Raw genomic sequence first — 21,526 nt, 5'->3', positions numbered from 1 at the left:
CATAGACATTCTTGTATTCATTGCCAGCATTTGAAGACAATAACCAGCCTATTTAGAAGTAAATTCCTACTGAAATCAAAATTTCTGCATGAGGGGGTTTCTGCACACCAGTGTATCCAGTGTTATGGATTTCCAGAACATACACCCAATGCACAAGTGAGCAAGCATGTCAGTACTCAGAGTGACAGCAGAGGGAAACCCCCAGCATGGCATGCACCTGTCTTTGCAGTGGATGTCTGAACCATCCCCTTTGCTGACTCTAATGGATGTCACACCAGACACTTACAGCAAATCAAGAATGTATAGAAGTGAGTGATTAGCTAAAAAATTATCTATAACCAGACTTCTAGTTCATTCAGTTTAGATACCTGCTTATGTTAAACATGTTGGCTCATTTTAAACTACTTTAAATCCCAATCTACAGCCTGATCATTTTGGAAAGAAAAGACTGCACAACCTCAGCTAAAATAATATCAATGTAGTGACGAATAGTTTTGGGGTTTTTTTAAGTAAAATAATGTTCTTCATTCTTAGGCCTTGACAATGTAACTTTTATTCAAGGATCCTGGTACCAAGAGGATGTTCTTCGGGGTTCCCAAGGGCCCCTGTGAACTGCACAGGGATCATTGCAGTGAGGACTGCAGCCAGAGCAGGCTGCTACTTAAGGGAAGGAAAGCCACCAGCCGACCAAGTCGGAGCAGGGGCCTCACTGTGCCCTGTGCCAGAGCAAGGCAAGCAGAGCGATCCTCTGGCAGTACCCAGGGTCAGCCAACAGCCTGGTGGCTGCCAGACAGGTCTGCAGTCACAAAGGCAGGTCCCAGGTCAAGCCAGGTGTCTTGACTTGGTGAGGTGCATGGCTCAGGTGCACCACAGCCACACTGTACCTCAGATAGGGGCCCAGGGTGATAACTGGAGCTTAAATACCACTCCTAAGTGAAGCAGGGAAGCCTCCAGAGGGGCTTCTCATAGCTCTTTCTCACTCACCAGCTTTTCACAGCTTTTTGATCCAAGGTTACACAGCTATATCACATCACTGCTGGCCTCCAGAACAGGCAGTCAGGCCTCTGCAAGGGGAATGCACCCAGAATCCTCATACTGTGGATTTAATCATGTATTTCTGGTCTCTGATTTCTTGGTTGCAATTAAAATAAACTAATTTCCTACCTCTGTATATGCTCTCTTATTTTCTGAAGTGTAAAAATACATGTTTCTTTATGTGTATGAGAATGGCAGTGTTCTTTTGTCTTAAACTCTTTAAACATCTGAATGTAAAACTTACATCCCACTTCTGTCACAAAGCTATGTGGTAAAGGAGGGGTAAGAGCAGTAGAACCAGTCCATCTGAACTAGAGATCTGAGACGGACCTGAATGACAACACCTAAAATTTCAACATAGAGTCTGGTTTTCCACCCACAGTTCACTTTTCTTTATCTCTGTGGTTTTGCTGTGGACCATTATAATTCTAAGGACTAGTTTCAAAATTTTAGCTACAGACTTGCACTGAGATTCAGAAATCCAGAAAATCCTGTTATGATGAGGTTTAGTGTTAGTCCTTACCTAAGCACAACTTCTTTTGAGTGCAGTGAGTTGCTTAAGTCTGAACTTTCAAAGTATGCCCAAAAATAGGAATGAAGCACATCTTGGCAATGGCTACAATTCCTCATATTTACGAAAGCAATCTTGGGGCATGATGACATTTTCAAAACTAGCATCCAGTTATATGTATTTTTGGAAAAACAAGTTGAGACATACTTCAATAGAGACTGTATTATTCTCCCAATTTTATTTTTCTGAAGTATGCATGATGAAAAGAAAGTGCTTTCCAATAATCCATTTTATTTCTTCAAGCTAACGCTTCAGTCAGTCAAATTTTGCTACTGAAGTCTTTCAGAGAAGTTGCAACATTCCTCACATTTTGTAGCACTACTTTGTTTTCCCTGGGATCCTGGAAGTTTCACAAGGACTGCACTCTCTGGGTTTCACAGAGGCAAATTGGACCAGCAACATTTTCCTTCTTTGATGCAATGCAATCGATATCTTGGTGCTGCTTCAAGAAGTGCTAACTTGAGCCTGGAGAATGAAGCAGATATGCTGGCTATGTCTACTCTGCATTTCAGGTTACTCTATCCATGTTCACACTGCAGACTGCAGCGTGCTTCCAGGGATGTCCATACATAGGGATATGCTATAGTTATATCAGAAAAAGACACCAGACCTTTTGGCTTTGAAAGCATTTTTGAGTGCATATTTGTGCAACCTTATGTATTTCAAGATGTGTGTTTTTGCAAACCAAAAAAGCTGCCTTCAAGGTACCGTTGCAGAAAGCATGGTATTTGTGTGGTTATGTGACCATATTTCTGACCAGGCCAGGAGTTTTATTCAAAGAGTGTTATTCAATACAAATATTTTTGCTGTTCTCACTAGTAGCTGGAGCCTGTCAGTCAGCCTCAGAGAGACTTGCTAGGCAGTGCTTGGTATCCCAGGGTTTGGTGTTTGGCTGCCATTGCTGCAGGAAGGCCTGCAGCTGCTGCAGCTGAAGGCCAAAGTGAAAGCATAGGTACGGCTGCTGTGGCTGTGTTTGTCTACTACCAGCACGGCTTTGTTCTTGTAGGTGATAGGCAGACTCTGGCTCTATCACTCACTAAGTGCTCAGCCCTTCCAGAGCTGGAGCATGGCGTGATGTTCTCTCCTATGCCCTGTCAGTGTGCAGTCAGCCTAGCAAACAAGACAGCTGAATATCCCACCCGTGCTGCAAGAATATCTGAAGATGCACATCACAGGTGAAGGTAAGCGCTGGCAGTGCAGGCTGTGGTGTGGCCCTGTAATTGTCCCAGCTGCAGGGCTTGAGAGCAGATCAGCCCAGACCTCCTCATTGCACCCACTGGTAACATGTGAGGAGGATCCTCTGCTGCCTTAATGAGGTTACCCTTTCAGTGCTTAGCGTGTGCATAAATAATTGACGGTCAGGGGTTCTGGCCTCAGGCAGTGTACAGTCTAATATGGAAATACAGGTGAGATCACAAAACCTCTATCACAAAACATAGTTTTATGTATACACTACCTTCCATGTCAAGGCATGGCCATTACATGAAAATCCAAGAACACAATTATCACAAAACATAATTGTGTCCAGTAGTACATGTAAACGACTATTTAAGCAAGTAATATTTTTCCACAAAGAGGAAAGATAATGCAAATTGTATTTCACAGAACTGGGCAATAGCTATACAATTGTTGCTTGAATCCAGTCTTTATCAGCTTTAAAATCTGCCTGTAATCTTTCTTTATAACCATATGGATCTCAGCAGGTGTTTTGCCTAAAGGGTTGTACAGCAGCAGGCCTTCTGAGAGTAATCAAGCCGAAGCAGATCATATGGTTTCACTATAAAACTGTTCCTGATATTTTAAATATTTCCAGCTTTATTTAACTACATTCATCTACCATTAGTCACTCCTATTTAATGTACCACCACTATCGTTTAATTGCAGATATACTTTCTTTCCATAACCACTAACTAGATATTGGTTTTATGAACCCTATTTTTTTCCCACTCTGATAAAAGTCCATTATATGATAAAATCCAACTTAATTTCAAATGTGTTCTCATCACTGTGTTTTATTGCATGTGTTAGTAATCATAAGATAGAGAGCTGATCCTGCAACAAGGAGAAAATCCAATATTAAATTAATACATAATAGCTTTGTACAGTACAATCTTTTCACTCTGAGAGATAAATTTTGTCAGCATGGCATTTGCAGTTGGCAGTAGATTCAAAAGATACATTACTCCTCTCAGGAAATAAGTCAAAATCATGGCTTTATCTTGTGGCTAGAAAAAATGAGCTCCCTATCATTTTTATCTGTATTCCCTATTTATTTAGGCAGAGCTGAGGGTAATGGTGGAAACGTGATTCACATGGTAATTGTTTTTAAAATTTTTTTCATTCCCTTATATAAGTGAGTTTTAAGAGTGCATTTTGTTCCTTGATGGTAACAACGTTGTGGGTTGTACAGTATGGTGTGACAGCTACCTCTGTGCTGTCATACAGACCTAATTGGCTTGCAGCAGGCCTTCTAGAGGCTTCTGTTTTAAGAAGCACTTCTGGTGGGGCTACATCAAGAATCTTTGCACTGTGTGTTAAATAAGTAACTTTGTACATTTCCATCTTTTTTCATCTGTTTACAGTTGAAAAACTCTTTACAGTTCATAACTCTTTACAGTTATACGGTGCTTCAGACAGCATTTTTTTATTTGCTTATACACTAATTCATGCAGTTGTGTTCTTCCTCTGCAGCACGCTAATATTGATAACACTACAAAACTGAGACAGCTCAGACAATTTAGTTCCTTTCAGGTGCAGTACAGAGCAGAAAGCAAATGCAAGGAATATGTATTTATCTCCACTCCGAAGTTGCCTCAGGCCAGTTTGGTTCCTGGAAAAATTCCATCTACCCTAAGAGTTGCCCTAACTTGTACCATAATTGCTGTGTTTCCCATAGGACTTTTCAGCACTATGCATGACAAGTACTGAAGAACATCTCAGCCACGCCTCAGACTGCTCTCATGCTGCCTCACACATGGAAAGATCCTTAGCAAATATTACCAGTCTAGTAATTTGTTCATTTTTGTAGGAAGACTTCTTCTGGTGCAGGTGGAATGAGAAGAGAAGTAAAAGGCAAGAGACAGCTAATGACCACAATATGTTAATAAATTCTACTACAACAGAAATCCCTGGTTCTTCTCGTGGGCCTAGCATGAGAGTTCTTCTGACAAATAACTTCTCTGGTGTGTTTATGATAGGTCTATTAAAATATAATTGCTTTAATTATTGTCTAACCTAATTAGCAAAGTGTTCCTCAATGTTGGCAAAGACCCTTGTATATATGTATCTATAGTTATTTACTAGGTAGTATGGCAAATAAAACCATGCTCCTTATTTTCCTCATTGAACATTCAAAAGCCCCAAAAATTTCATGCTCACCATGATCAGGACACCCTAAGCTTGATGCCTTTTCCCAAGTACTCTGAGTCATCAACTCAGCTTCCAGTAATTGCCTACAGTCCTCTGTTCTTTACAGCATTCCCTTTTCCATTTCCTAAAGAATCACCATTCTTAATTCCTCTGTTTCCCTGCATATAGTCTGGTTAACGTGCCATTCTCAAGTATGGTTTATTATTCCATCTGATCAAAGGAGAAAACGAGAGGAAATGAGTTGAAGCAACCTTTTTGTTTGTCAGTGATGAGACATGGTGTCAGCAAGCTGTCATAGCCCAAGAGTGAAGATGACTAGGTACAACTACAGCACTTCTGAAAAAAAAAATTCTGGTGAACCCTAAATTTTCATCTTTGATTTTTATCTTTGCTCTTAACAAACAATACATCTCAAGTAAAATTTCCCATCTCTCACTGAGCTGCTTTTCTGAGCTGTATTTTGATGTGCATGTATTTATACTTTATATATGAGTTTTATACAAACGGAGATGGTTACCATTGAATCACTGCATACATTTCTGGCCAATAAAACATAACATTTAAATAATTAGCATATAAACACTAGGTACATTAAATGAAAAGTCATATTGAATCATCTACATAGTAAACAAAAAATTCTTTGGCTGCTTCATCCCTGAAAACAGTCACTGATATACTGCCATGCCAAGCAGGTAATACCAGTATGATCAAAATGGAAAAAGTGACAGTCATGAAGTAGAACAAAACACACCATGGGAAAACGAATTGACCTGCTATGATGACTCACATCTAGCTAACCAATCCAAAGTATATGCTTTGAAGCCTGTTAAAAGTGGAGGAAGCAGATGCTATAAGTTCATATAGACATAGGGGTACAGAAGGAATACACAAAACTAGAGGCCTGAAAGTTAATGCATGCACGTCTGGTGTTATCAGAACTACAGAAGCACAAAGGATTGTATCAGTAAAGAAGCGATCAGTCTTTGATTTTTACTTTGTGAAGTTCACTGTCCTAGGGATAGGAATTGTCCTAGGGACAATTTAATGTCAGTTCTGCCTAGTCATAGTCAAAATCCTAGCTACGTAGTTTGGAGGTAGTGCCAGCTGATTGTGAAAATGATTGCTGATAAGCCTGTCAATGCTTGCACAGAGAATGGATGGTAATTAAGCATGCATTTAAACATAATATTTGAAGTAGGAATAACCTATCTCATGTTCCTTGGATTATCTTATTTGTGTATGTCACCACCTCTGTATCTGAGAGGAGAGGAAACAGGGTTAAGTAGCTAGGCACACAAACATACTAGTTTGAAAGGAGTGTAACATTATAGTTTATATGTCAGTCTAAATGGAAGAAAAGTAGCAGATACAAATCAGTTGAATGCCAGATTCTACAGAATAAAATACCAGTTAAGAAACACATTACAAAAATTTCAGTCTGTTTATATGACACTAAGACTTTCGGGAACTTCAGAGGGAATGTCAGGTAGAGCAACCTGAGAATTCATGGAGTATTAAGGATAATTTCAGGAGCTTGTAAAATATAATTTGCATGATAAATTCCTTACAGTAATGTTTCAGGTACTGGTATTAGTCAAACCCCGTCCAGATGCTTTATGCCAGGATGAATCATATATGACAAATGTACACTGAAATCTGCCCTAATTTATGTAACTTTTGCAAAGGTGTTGACCGCAGTGCAGTGTCATACCAGAAACTGGCTCATCCAGTGTCTCTCAAACTCTCCTCTTTAATGTCTGAGTCAGACTATGGGATGTCCTATGGATGTCCTACCGCAATTAGAAACAATGTGAGCCTGTTACTTCTTTCGATGGAAAATAAATTAGAAAAAGGCACATATTGTAAAGATGCCTGTGACCAAATCATCCTCTCCTTCCATTTTTTGTGCGAAAGCACTCTGCTAATGCTGGATTTTGTTGCCTGCTCTCAAGACAAAAGAATGATCAGCCAGGAGAATGATGAAATAGAAGATTAAACCACATTTTTTGCATCTTACTTTTTGCAGACTGTACCAGCACAAGTTAGTCTATAATTTCTCCTTTGAGCATTGCCAAGCATGCATTTTTAGGAGGAATCCTCTGGCAGTGTGGTCAGCAAATCCTGTTGCCATTTCTTTATCCCTAGATTTTTGTGGTCAGACCAAACTTTTCAAAGAGCTGCCTGTACTGGCATTTGTTACATTACATAACAGAGAAACTTTGTTCTGATTCATTATGTTTGGAATGTGTAAGATAAAAACCTCATATTATTGAAAAATTTAACAGCAGGACACGAGGATCTTCACAGCTTTCAGAAAGTATTAGAAGTGGCTCTTTGTAAGCCTGTCAGTACATGTGTTAAGGAGATGTTTTGAACTGGGAAAAGTCATAAATCTCTCCCTGCATGGACCATGGAACAGCCCTGATCTCATCAGGGTCTTCCATCTTTCATTTGATCTTCCCATTTTTTGTAAGGTCTCAGTCTGTTGTGAACCTGAGTTTCTTGTTTCCAGAGAATAAGGACTACAGCCATGCTTCCTGGACCATGGTCCTGGGGAATGATTCTTTCAATTCCCATGTTAGAAGGAGCAACTCTGAATTGACAGCTTTTAAATCGGGTCCTTGCTTTCCTCCTTACATGCCTGTAATCCCCCTTGAACCTAAAATTAGGCCTTGGCCCCTGTTGTCATCTCCTAGAATCCTCCAGCAGTGTGACTCTGCTCTGTCCAGAGCAGAATGGGAAATTCTTCCCCATGCCTGCAAGATGCTTTTACACAATAGATTCCATCTACACAGTGACAATGGCAATATGCACAGATGTGGATACAGAGGATCAGCCCATATGAGCATAAATGTTCAAAACCCCTCAACACCACTTTACTGAGTGGGAAGAGCATGTTCCTCATCTGAATTAGTAAGTAGGTGGCAAATAATGTGGCAGGAAGTGAAGAGCTGAACTGCATATTCGGGCAGCTGCTGCTAAAGGCACAGGAGTAGAGGTAAATGCCCCCAGCCAAATGACAGATGCTCCCCCCCTCACACATGAGCAGAATGCTTGTCCCTGTTGGGGCACATGTACACAGCCCACAAAAGGGACAAAGTTTATTACTGTCTTCTCGAAAAACAAGACTGTTTTGTGCAGTAAAGGAGTTTTAGATATTTGAACTGCAACCTACAGGCCCTTCTCCACCTGAAACACCAAAAATAAAAAATTCACTGTCAATAGAAAGGATTACTTAGCATCCATTGAATGACAGAACTGAATTTCAGCACTGGTTTTCAGTTGAATTTACCAAGTGGAGGTATTTCTTTTGGGATCTTATTTACTGTCCTGCCTGTTCCCTGTAGCAAAAAACAATGTCTCTATACTAGCAACCATTATGCTGTATCAATGACTGACCACCTAATTCCCTACTTCTATCCAGGTGTATTTCAAGCTTTGTAACATTATTTCTATTTGAATAATTTAAAAGCTATTTCAGAATAAAAAATACTGTTGAAATATGCTGATTCGATGATGACTTCAAAAGAATCTTCCTCAGTTTAACCAGATTTAATTTCTTTCATATCTTCAATGTAATAAACCTAGTAGTCTTGAAATTACACATGGAGTTTTCTAGTCAAGCCTTGTAATTGTAGGGTAATAAACAGGAAAAGGTATTTTTCCTGCATTGAATATACAGGCAAAACCAATATAAAATTTGTTTACATATTGTAAATAACAACAAAGGACAAATATTAATTTCTGCCTCTTTGAAGGCTACTCTGTTCTTTGGTTCAAAAAATATTTGGATTGAACTGATGACATAGTTGAACAAAATTATTTTAAAATATGAAATACAATGCTTTAAATAAAGCAAGCAATGTTTTAAAGTGAACAAAATAAAGCTGTTGCTTTAGGTACACCCCATAGTGCAATAATTAAGAGATTCAAAGTTGTCCAGGTATCTTTCATCTATTTTGTTACTTTCTATTACAGATACGTTTGCATTATTTAGTAATATAGAATTTAAGTGAAAACTTTCTGACTGTCAGATCTTAAGGGGTAACTTAATCAGCCAAGCTTGTAAGAGCAATTTGTAAAATAAAAAACTCTTCTCTCTTCTGGAATGAAAAAAGAATCACATACTTTAATTCAGTTGTTTATTATTTTAAAATTAGAAGAAACAAAAACATGGCATATTTAGGGGAAGGATATATTGCAAAACACTTGTGTTTCAAGGTCATTAATCCTCTCTTCTTTCAATAACTAATTAAAGACGTGATAACATTAGAACACTACCCATCTCCTGTTGGGGCTTCTGAAATCCTGTGACATTTCAAGGAAATGTTCATAGCAAGAATAAGTGCAGTGTAAGGGAAAATTTAGTCCATTATCACAAAAAGTAGACTTTTAATTTTTCATTTGCTTTTAATGCAATATGGTAATTACCTTGTTTTCCATTCCTCGGAGTAAAAATTATTTAAAACTCCGTAATTTATATATGTAAAAAGAATTAATGATTTAGTAAGTCACACCAATGGTTCAACACTAAACAAAAGTAGGACAAACCTTTTCTTTATTTCTACAAACTTAAAATCATAGAGTCATATAATGATTTGGGTTAGAAGGGACCTTAAAGATCAACTTGTTCCAAACCCTCTGCCATGGGCAGGGATACCTTCCATTAGACCAGTTTGCTCAAAGCCCCATCCAACCGGGACTTGAAGGCTCTGAACTTTTTTCAAACAGCACACCATAAACATTGCAACAAAATCTGTTGATTACAGAGTTTCTATGCCAAAATCTAAGTCAAACTTTGCATGCCTGGCTTTGGATATTCCAGAAATTTATACACAAGATTGGGTTCAGTAAACAGCTGTATAATTGGCTCAGGATTAAATTACAATAATATTCCCTACTACATCCACCTCTTCTTAAGCATAGTTGCCCCAATAGACAGGAAATAGGGTATGAGGGTTAGGGTTAGGGTTAGGGATTGGATCTGAGTGATTAAATGAAAGTTATTCTGTCTAAAAATGGTAGATAAACCCCAAGAAACTGAAGAAAAGCTGGTTTGAGTACTGAAAGCAAATCTGACTTTTAGAGGTGCTTTTGCAAAACTGTGGTGTTCTACATATGCATGATGGTTATTTAGGAAAAAGAGGAAAGCTGGGGACATCTAATGGTCTACATTATAATGCAATGTTATCAGTGGCTATTACTTGTTTATGCTGCCTCATTTCAAACATTTTGGGGAAACCTGTTTTAAAGTAGTTCCCTTAGATAGCATCATAAATTTGTTGAAGAGGGAAGTATGGTCTGTTGTTTAAAGCACAGGACTGTGAGTCAGAAGATGTAGATTATGCCCCCAGCACTGATAACTCCTGACTGTGTGGCTTCCTCATATCTAAATTGGGAAATAGTACTTAACTAGTCAGAGGTAACAAGGAAACAAGTCATTACTGCTTATAACATTATAATTGTAATAATCAGAATAAAGCCTTCAGAGGAGTACTGATTTAACAAGAAATATGTAGGAAAGAAGCAAATCACCTGTACATTTGAAGTTCTAGTGGTTTGTTCTAAGACAAAGTGAAATTTCTGTGTTGTGGTGGTGGATGTTTAGGAATGCAAAGTATCAGTCATTGCATTTGTTGAGCAACAGCCATCTAAAGGTCACTATGGCTCTAAAGTAGAACTATGATCTCATAGCTGCAGTTTTTGCCCTTCCCTATTCACACCCTTTCCATGTTTATGAGTGTTATGCTGGAAGGTATTGATGGCTTCCATCTTCCATATATAGGCAGCCATGTATCTTGTAGGCTTACTATACTCCAGAAGGTCTTGATATTGGAAACAAATGGAGGCAACTGCCCACACTTAAGACTGTGTATTAAAATTGATCAGAATCCAAGCTTGCGAGGGTGGAGGTGTTCTCTAGGACAGGAAAGTGCACCCAGTGCAAGGCTAACTCAAGTTAAGACACCAAATACTTGCAAGTGTAAGTGGGCAATAAAATCTCGGAGGAAAATATACACCCAGGAGGAACTCATGCACTCAGATATGAGTATGGCAGGACAGCTTACTTTTTGCATTCATTGTAGGATATATTTTTTTTTAATGTAAAATTGAGTCAACTACTAATTAGTTCTGACTGAACTATAAAAAACACAACTGGGTGTTTACTCAGCGCAGGAGCCAGGAGAGTCCCAAGGAACTGATAACACATATATTCACTTTTTGTAACTATAGCAAAGGTTTTTAACAGAAGCAATCTGGCAGGACTCTGAAGGGTACACACTTGGGCCCTACTGAAAGTGACCGGATGCAGCAGAATGAGGACAACTCCATTGTCTCCTTCCCTATGGCTGTGCCTGGGAAGGCCCAGCTGCCATTGCCACAGCATCTCTGGATTGCGTACAAGCACATTTAATCCTGGACAAGCTGCCCCTCCCAGTGGTGACAGGAGTGGTTAAGACTGATTTCCCAGGCTCTACCCTTTTCCTCTTATGCCACATTACTTTAGACGTTCATGAGATGACAAAGATAGCTCTACTTAGTAAAGCACACTTTCAGTACGGATGGATCACCTGCTCTACAGCAAAACTCGTTGTCTGCTACAACATGAGAACAAATATGTAATTTTAAAAGCGGTTTTACCATTCCTTTTTGTGGTGCCATCACCTGGTAGCTTATGCAAGAAGAAAATAGCAGGCTTAGAGCCTTAGCTGTCTGGAACAAGTGGCAGAGGAAAAGGAGAGATGAGCACATGGGTTGAATATCCCTTTTTGGTCCCCAGACCAGCCAGCCTGGCGGGCAGAGTGCCTGTTTTGCCTGTCTGAGCCACGCTGTGCTGAGTCAGCAGAAAGCAAGCATAATGTGGCTGATCCATGACGACACAACGCATGAATCTGCACCGTATACTGCCAATAGACACATTTCCACGCTTGCTATGGAGAAGCCGCGTTTCGCTTTATTTAAGACACTGATCCTTAGGGCAGGGCTTGAGAATGGGACACTCTAAGGCGTTAAATGCCTGACAGCTCCACTCCTTTCTAGTAGCCACTGCTTTCACCACAGTGTCACAGCTTGTGAGGTTTTTCCTTTCCACAGCTGAGCTCCACAGTCACAACTCCTACCATGCAGCACTCAAGCTCGCTGCCTTCCTGAGGCTCCTGGCGGTTTGGACAGATAGGAGGGTTCATCTGTGGAGCATGGTTCCTGCTTCCCCTAGGGCAGTGGGCCCGGTGATACCAAGCCCCTCGTCTTGTAGCCTTAGAGGGGTAATGATACCAAGCCCCTCAAGATTTGAGTCCCTCAAGGTTTGGAGAGAGGTTTGAGTGAAACTTTGTGCCTTCTTTTAAGTTGTTAATCAGTAGCTGTAGCTGAACAGCTATGATTAAGTAATTGCATTGTGAGCTTCATATGGTGCCAAACTCATTTTGGTGGTGCCCAGCAACAGCATAAGGAGCAAGGGCCAAAAACTAGAACACAAGAAGTTCCACCTCAATATGAGGAATAACTTCTTTCAATTGAGGGTGACAGAGCACTGGAACAGGCTGCCCAGGGAGGTCTTGGAGTCTCCCTCTCTGGAGACTTTCCAAACCCACCTGGACGCATTCCTGTGTGACCTGCTTTAGGTGACCCTGCCTTGGCAGGACGGTTGGATTAGATGATCTCCAGAAGTCCCTTCCCACCCTAACAATTCCGTGATTTTGTGTTTGTACACTTGGCTAATCTTTTAAGGATAAGGGAAGACAATCCCAAGATGAATGGGCTGTCTGGGAAGAAATAGCAGGACTGAAGTCAACAGAACTGAGCGGTAAGTGAGGGAAAGGTAATTCCAGCAGTGGGATCGCAACCACTGACTCATTGACCGCCTACTCAAAAGGGACGCCAGATTCAAACGGAGGGAAGAACTGCGCCTGAGGACTAATTAGCACGAGGAGAAAGAGATATAATTAGGAAATAGGGGTTGGAGTACTAATTAATAGAAAAGCTATGTAATTTAGAACTAACGAACGCTGATGCCTTTGTTTGTTAAAATGTACAGACAGCGCAAAGTTTTGATGATCGGCCGAGCCAGCCCTTCCTCGGCTATCCTCCTACCCCGTGCCGTGCGCGCAGCAGCGCAAGTGACTCCCCCCGGGGGCCTCTCCCACAGCCATTCCGCCCCTCCCGAGCCTCTCCCACAGCCGCTCCCTCCCTCCCGGAGGCGGTGCCGGCGGAGCGGGTCGGGGGGCGGGCCGGGGCGCAGTGCGCGTGCGCGGCGCTCCCGGAAGCGGCGGCGGCGGGTCAGGGACCCTGCGCTGCGGTGAGAGGGGCCGGGGCGGCGGCGGCTCTGCCCGCCGGGCGGCGACGGACATGACGAACTTCATCTCGGTGCAGCTCAAGAAGGCCTCGGAGGTGGACCTGGCCAAGCCGCTGTGCAAGTTCATCCAGCAGAGCTACCCGGGCGCCGAGGCACAGGCCGAGCACTGCCGCGCCGCCGAGGAGCTCAGCCGGCTCCGCAAGAGCGCGCTCGGCCGCCCGCTCGACAAGCACGAGAGCGCGTTGGAGACCCTCCTCAGGTAGGGCCCTCGCCATCCCTCTTCCTCCATCTCCCCCAGCCCTGGGTCCCTGTGGGGCAGCTGCGGGCCTTGGGCGTGGCGGAGCCGGAGCCAGGTGCGGGCGGGCCCAGGTGTGGGCGGCCCTTCCTGCCGGGAAGAAGCGGCCGGGGCTGCTGGGCCGGCTCCGGCGGCCTGTGGGATGCAGGCGCCGTGGCGCTCCGGTGTCCTGCAGCATCCCGGGGTCCCCCGCCCTCGCCGCGCCGCTCGGGTGTCGTGGGATGTCACATGATGGCAGCGCGGGCGGGGGGGGAGGCCTTGTCCCCATTAGCGTCCCCTTCCCAGTGTTTGTGTCGTGCTAGGAGCTCTTGGATCTAGAAATCGTAAAATCATAAAATGCTAAGGGATTGGAAAGGAGCTTAAAGATCATCTCGTCCCAACCTCCCCTGCCATGAATAGGGACACCTTCCATTAGACCAGATGGCTCAAGGCCTTATCCAGCCTGGTCTTCAATGCTGGCAGGGATCGGGCATCCACAACCTCACTGGGCAACCTGTTCTAGTGTCTAAACACCCTCACAGTAAAGAATTTCTTCCTAATATTGGACATAAATTTCCTCTCTTTGTTTGTACCCACAACAGACCATTTTGCTTTTCCGAGAGAGGAAAACTTTTACCTTTTGCTGTTACAGCTTTCTTTTCACTTCCCTTTCAGTTTTGAGTGTGGGTTTGTTTTTGTTTTTTTGTTACCGTGTTGATGTTTTTGTTACTTTGTTGCTATGTTTAGCAGCTTCTTGATTTATTTGTAAAGTCACATCCTCTTTTTTCTACTTAACGCTGTCAGAAAGTTTAGTGGGGCCTCTGTGGTGCTGTAGTTATCATGAGCAAAAGATTCATCTCTGCCTTCTGCCTGGTAGTCTTCATAAAGCCTGTGTTAGGATAAACTGCTCCATCATCTGCAAAAGCAGTCGCTCTTTCCTATCTACAGAACATTTATGGATTGCAGTATTGACAGGAAAGACAAGGAACTACTGGAGAGGGTCCAGTAATTGTTTTTACCCATCCAAAGATGATTAGAGATCTGGAACATCTCTCTTATGAGGAGAGACTGCAGGAGGGCCTGTTTAGTCTAGAGAAGAGAAGACTGAGAAGGGATCTCATTAATGCATATAAGTAACTCAAAGGTGGGTGCCAAGAGGAGGGTGCCAGACTCTTTCTGGTGGTGCCCAGCGACAGGATGAGGAGCAATGGCCAAAAACTAAATTGTAAGAACTTATTTCTATTGAGGGTGGCAGAGCACTGGAACAGGCTGTCCAGGGAGGTGGTGGAATCTCCCTCTCTGGAGACATTTAGAGCCCATCTGGACACCTTCCTGTGTGACATACTCTAGGGGGGTTGGACTAGATGATCTCCAGAGGTTCCCTTCCAATCCTATCAATTCTGTGCCTTACTGTGGTAACCCCGTTGTTCTGTTTCTCTGTGTTGGAAATATTTTGAGCCAATGTATTTGCAGCTCATCTGCTCACTGAGGTCACTGTGATTCATTCACTAGATTAATACTAAGTACACATTTCTATTTACAAAGCTGGGATCAAACATTTGCACTATTAAAAATGCATTTTTACATAGTGGCAGCAACTTGGTTTTTTATTTTAAAGGAAAAAAGATAGAGGAATTTTCTGTTATAGGGAGAAGTGATACTTGTAGACACATCTCTGTAATATTATGAACAAGTAAAAATACACTTGATGTTCACTAGAATCTCTTATTTATAAAATTTAAAAACTGAAGAGAAATGGAGAAGAAACAAGTGCCTTGTTAAAAAGAAGGCAAGTATTGTGAAATAAGTTACTGATTTTTTTGAGCTTATCAGCCCTTCACTGGGTGTTTAGACTATAAAAACTATGACTGTACTGATCATGTTTTACAGTATCTTTGTAGTTTCCTGTTCTGTTCCTGTCTTATTGCTGTGTATGCTTTTGAAGCTACTTGTGTTTATGTCTGTTGAAGGTTGGGGAAATTGTGGGCGTCTATGAACTGAAAGAGGGACTTTGCCAGCCAAATTGAAAAACATATTATTATCTTTCCTTGAATGCTGGAAATGAGCTTCTTTTTCTGAAGGTGCCAGTCAGGTTTGCCATTAGTTTCTGTCTGAAATCCCTGTTTGGCCCAGCCACACTTATCATTTCATCCTATTTAGCAGTTGTTCTACATGACCAAAAGAAGGCAGCCCTCTTTTCAGTTCTGGTCCTTATGCTTTTTCTGGAAGGCAAAGTGTGTACATGGCATTCTGAGCATCTTGAATGAGTTCAGTGGAAGGTCAGATGAACATCAGAGCTGGTGCAAAATAAAGAGAAGTAGTGTTGCTGAAAGCCAAGGGGCTGAGCAGGACCTCCCTCTTTTAGTGCCAGCAAATTATTAAGTGAATTTATCCATACTATGCAACTTCACCTCAGGTTTTCTCTCTGAATAATGAAAGGAAACCACTTGCAATTTCATAATTACCAGTTTTGAGTCAGTTCCATATGCAGTGATCTGTTCTCTGCCGGTGATCAGTGACCAGCAGATGAATTTAGGTGGTCCAGATGCTGTTGCAGTAGTCAGGAGCTGTTGAATGTGGCTCTGCACCAGTGTAAACATGAAGTGATATCCCTTCCATGCAGAAGCTCCTCTCTTAAAACATCTGCATTTTAAATTGTATTGCTTGAGAATATTTGTTTATTTTGTAGTGGAAGTGAGAAGGTCTGAACTAACTATAAGTTAGAGAAAATAAATCAATCAGATATATGTTTTCCCTTATTTCTTAACAAGTTATGGGTGGCTTGTTCCTGTCTGACCATTTATATTCATATATTTATATGCTGGAAAATAAGTTTGCTCTTACTCTGTTAAGACTATTCTGACATATATTCTGTTAATTATTGTGCAAGGCACAGTTACTTTAAGAAGTCTAACTGTCTACACATTCAGAAGTTTGAAGTATCTATCTGAGCTTATGATACAAAGAACACAAATGCTTGAGTGTCCTGTGTTCCCTCTGAAAATTTCCTTACCTTTCCAATTTCTCGTATTTTCCTGGTGCTATTTAAGAGTGGTACTCAGTCTTATGTTTAAGTAACAACTTTAGCAAGATTTTCATTGAAGTTGAAGTTTAAAACTGGTTTGTTAAGGAAGTAAGGTTGGAAGAGCTAATTAAAACATGGATTTACATGTTACTTGGCATACATTTACTTCTTGGAGGCTTTTTATAGACCCTAATACCTAGTAGAGCATTGTAGACTATGTAGCTGTTAAGAAATGAGGGCTTAATCTTCTGCTAACTAATCTAGGATTTGCCCTTGGTTTTGTAATTTTTAGAAGCCTTGTTTTGATGAGTAGTCACTACAGATTTTTTTTTTTCTTTTATGGAAGAAATTAACTCCGTGCAGCCACATTTCCTAGACTGTCCAGTAAAACTTTAAAAGTGAGTGGTGTGCTGTTGTTCAACTCCTGAGTGCAAAGCTTGTCTTGGAGAAGTGTTTGAGATACCCAGTGAAAAGGGGCATAGTGTAACTGGGAAAGACCTCAGCCTGCTTCCAAGCTTTCTTTGTTTTGTGAGAACCTGAGCACTCTGAAGGTGACGTAGGTGTGCTTGGTACAGATGTTTCTCCTTAAATTCTGTCATAGCAGATTTGATTTAGTGGTATTTTTCTTTTTTATTTTTTTTTTCTTCTGACTATAATTATGGCTTCGAGGGGTTCCTTGCTTCCTCTAATATTAATGCTAGCCTGGACTTAATTTCCTTTTTCTGGAAACATGGGGTGGCGGTACAACTTTAATTGGTTTAATTTTGCTAACAACTCCTGCAGTTGTTTTTTAAAAAAAAGAAAGAGGGGGTGGAAAGGGTAGTGCATGGTTTTATTTTGATTGTTCAAATTCTCTGAGAGCTAAAAGTTGCAGTTGTGATTTCCCGCTGGGAGTTCGGGACTCTGGTTCTTATCTCGAAGAGCAAAGATAGATCTTTTGTTCTCACAGTCTTTTGAAGGGGATTTTTCTTTTTGATTCTTTGGAGGAGGAACAGAATTTGAATTTCTTAATGCAATACATATATTTTAATTGAATTCTGATTTTAAACCTTCCAACTCATTTGATGTCTGTTTTTTACTAGCATTTAGAAGTGTGTAATGCCTGTTTTGATGAGAGACTGTTGTACTTTGAGCATTAGATCTGTGTTGCCCCCCCCGCTGTAGCTCTAGTTCATCACTGGCACAGCCAAACAACACTCAGCTGTGTGGTGCCTTGTGTTCTTTGTGTTTTGATAGTGAGATTACTGTAAATTTAGTTTTAAATTACACCTTTGTGTTTACCCTCATCTTTCTATGTGTAACTGAGTTGTGCATCAAATGTGGTCTTTTCTTCTGTAGTTATTTTCTTTGTACTGCTAGTTTTACATTGTCCTGTGGTTAACATTTTCATTTACCATTTTATGTGTTTATACCGTTATATTTATACTGCTTACATTTATAAAACTAGAAAACTTGATGTTTGTCTTCTGTTTTTGTCTTCAGAGCTTTAAAGAGCTCTTAAATCTTGAGTAGAATTTCAAGTTCTCTAATAAAAAGAAATGACATCGCATGCTTAAAATAATAAAGAAAATAGTAACGTAAATTCTGAACTTGTTTAAACCAAACCAAATGAAAAGCCCTATGTTGTTGGTATTTATTGATGCTAAATGCAGCAATGTGCGTGTTTAGGAGGAGCATACACCTCTTTAGCTTATTTTCTCTGTGGTTGTGTTGACATACAAAGAATAGTCTGTTTGCAGGCAGCTCAGGCTTGGGCACACCCGGCTTCCCAAGGACATTTGACAAGCTTTGCTTCTTGACTGTGTCCTCATGGCAGATGGGGACACTGTAATCGTGGAATGTGGGAAGACAGCTTGGCTTTAGTGGTGGCTTTTGGTTAACAAATTAAATTGAGGCAGGATGAACAGCATGCAAAGTCTCCTTTTCTCTGGGATACGATGTGAAAACAACTGTGTTGAGATCAGATGAAGGCAATGAAGAAAGTGTGTTTAAATATAGTAATTGCAGTGATCTTCAGTGGTTGTTATTATTTTTAACTATACCTTTCACATATACTTGATAAATTGTTTAATCTTGTTTAAACTGCTGTCACAGTAAATATCTGCAGACTTTTTTTTCCTTTTCCTTTTTTTTTTCTTTTTTTTTCTTGTAACCCTACAAGGTTATTAGTGGAGGTCCTGTTGGGTCCTGCAGATTATTGTAGTTTTTCATATGGCTTAGTATATTGATATGGCTTAGTATATTGTGTCTTAAATTGCAGTGGCTGTTGAACTCAGAAACTGGTAGTATTATATACACTAGCAGATGTAATTAACTGAAGAATATACTAAACCTATTTTTATTGTTGTATATGAGTTTTGAAGATGCTTCTTGAAATTTTAAACATTTATTGACTGCACAACATAGGTCTTGTGCATGTGCTTTGTGCCTATATCGGTAGTGATCAATATTTAATAACGTAAGGAAACGGGAACAATGTTAATCCTATTTTACAGACTGTGAAAGTCATCACTGGAAGGTGTTTTGTATATTGGGAATATAAATTCTTTAAAAAAAAATTGACCAATATAATGTTGTGTTCACCCATATGGCATACGCTACAGGAAGAGTATAGGAAGCAGACTTCACGTATTATGTGTTCTTAGCAGTTGGCAGTTGAAAGGTTTTGAATTCTGCATCCAGCCTGTCATGTTAAACAACTGGTGCAGGTGTAGGGGTACCACGCTGGAAAACTTTGAATTGCTTACTGTTGCCTGGATAGATTGTGGGAAGGACTATGCTATACTTGCTGTATTATCGTTTTGGCATTCTTTCATAAACATCTTCCACTGTGACTAGGCAAAATATTGGCACAGAGAAACTTATAGTTTTGATTCACTGTGAGTGCTAGAATATACTGTAATGAAAACTAAGTTTACAACTAAAGAGTTTTATCAAGGATTAGGCTCTCTAGTTGCTGCTGTGCAAGACAAACGGCATCTATTTCAAAGGCATTGAAGTTGAAATGGTTGAACGTGAATTTGCAGGGGAGTGGGTTATAATGCTCAGATCAAGACAGTACAGTGTAGCATGTTAATGTTAAGTGCTGTATGCAATTTACTTTTGCAGCATGGTTTAATGTACTCTTTGTTTCCCTGTGTGAATATAGGGACTCCTATGCATGATACTCTCTTCTAATCCACCCTCCATCAGGGAGTGGAATGGCTCAGTTTTGTTGCTTTGTCTGTGATACTCTTTTACATCGAAGTAAGACAGGGTTTCCACATTATCTGTGAAAGACTACCTCCTGTTGAACTTGTTCCTCTACTGAAAAAATCCCTTTAGGCAGAAATTCTGTCTGGCCTGTAAATCTGCCATAGTTACAAATGAGCTTCACAAGTTGTGTGTAGGATTTTTGTGCTCTTTTCCTTACCTTACGTGCCAGCTTAAGAAACAAAACTATTAATTTGATTTATCTAATAGCTATTCTTTTTTTTTTTTTTTTTTATAGATACTATGATCAACTGTGTTCAATTGAACCAAAGTTTCCATTCTCTGAAAATCAGGTAAGAAGACTTACCAAACCTGTAAACTGAATGGTGGCACCCACGATGTATGACTTCCAAGCCTGTACCTAGTCTTCTACAGGGTACTTCTCTCAGACAAGGCATTTAATCTCTTTGAGCCTTATTTTCTTAATCTCTGGTTATTTTCTAGCTGGTGCTTGCATATAGTCTATACTGAAACTTCCCCTCTAGTGGCCATAACTGCCTTTGTACAGGTTCAGAAACATTTTGGTTTTGGCTAGTGATCACTGTTGTTTAGGTCAGAAAGAGTTATGCTGTGCTGATTCCTGTTTTTCCAGAAGTCTGTTTCATACTATGTTCTAAAGGCTTTTAAAGACATAATTACTATGGAATGGAATATGATCTTTGGTTTTTGAAGCACAGATGTTTCATTCACAACACCTAACAGAATAAGCCATGTAAGAGCTTAGCATTGTATTCCTGCCTCTGTATCTACAAATGACATAGTTTTTATATAGGTATGATGTTCATTAGGGTTTAGGGTTTTTTTTTCTGCCACATTTTTTTAGAATCCCGAACCTACAGAGAAATTCAGCTGAACTTCTGCCTACTGAAGCCTTCCTCAGAAGGAACGAATAGATCTGTAGGCTCCTGTATTTTGGTGGAAAAAGGTGTGGGTTTTCTTTGGGTGTGTTTAGAAATATGACAGAATTTATATTTCTTTCTGCATTAAATCATATTTAAATGGTAATACTGTGATTAAAAGGAAAAATTTCTTTGTCTTACAGGTTATAAGTAAGGGAATAATTTTAATACTGTTCTAACTTCTACATGAGTTTTGTGTGTAGCTGCATTCACTTGTAGCCAAGAACAGCACTTTGATTTTCAGTGTGCAAATGTTTTGATATGATGATCTGCAAACCCTTCGGATAAGGAAAACTGGAGAACTTAGAGAGCAAGATCTGCCATATCTGTAAACTGTTCCATTCAAGGGAAGAAGTAGTCAGTAGAAGCAGCAATGAACAGCTTGGGACCAGAACTTCCTTTACTAGCATTGCTGCTAGAGGAAAATACATTATCAAACAGTACCCTGTAGCTTCTGAAGTAATTCTCCCCAAGCACTTAAAAACTGAGGATTTTTGCTGTCTTTTCTGGTTTGATACCAGTTGCCTACCTGTTGATCAGCTGAATAAGGAATCAAATTGTGGAACTTGAAAGCAGATTCTATTAAGCATTTGCATTGTCTGTGGAATATATGCTGGAAGTATAAATAATACACACTGTTTTATTCTCTTTCCCGAAGGCATTTCCTGATAATGCTGCTATTGAATTCACTCGTAACAATGAGTGGATTTTGGTATTACAAAACAGATCCAAATAGGCTAGTAATTTGGAGCAGTGGAAAATGCCTGGTTGGGTAGTTTCCTTAAAACTGTGACTATACCAGACCATC

At 40.4% G+C, this 21,526-nt stretch overlaps 1 protein-coding gene across 2 annotated transcripts in view; it reads left to right on the top strand.

The window, feature by feature from the left end:
• The first annotated feature begins 13,203 nt into the window (after window positions 1-13,203).
• Window positions 13,204-21,526, top strand: part of LOC113992129 (programmed cell death 6 interacting protein) — a 33,143-nt gene continuing 24,820 nt past the window's right edge. For both annotated transcript variants that reach the window (XM_027729134.2, XM_027729133.2), the window contains exons 1-2: window positions 13,204-13,527; window positions 20,058-20,112. In XM_027729134.2, the coding sequence (XP_027584935.1) occupies window positions 13,322-13,527; window positions 20,058-20,112 (261 nt within the window). In that variant the 5' untranslated portion in view covers window positions 13,204-13,321. The remainder of the gene's footprint in view (window positions 13,528-20,057; window positions 20,113-21,526) is intronic.

Source organism: Pipra filicauda, unplaced genomic scaffold, assembly GCF_003945595.2.
Source record: "Pipra filicauda isolate LSUMZ 115617 unplaced genomic scaffold, ASM394559v2 scaffold62_size3274119_pilon, whole genome shotgun sequence".
Lineage (NCBI taxonomy): Eukaryota > Metazoa > Chordata > Aves > Passeriformes > Pipridae > Pipra > Pipra filicauda.
The sequence above is the reverse complement of the archived record's forward strand: the minus strand, read 5'-3'. Positions and strand labels throughout refer to the sequence as shown.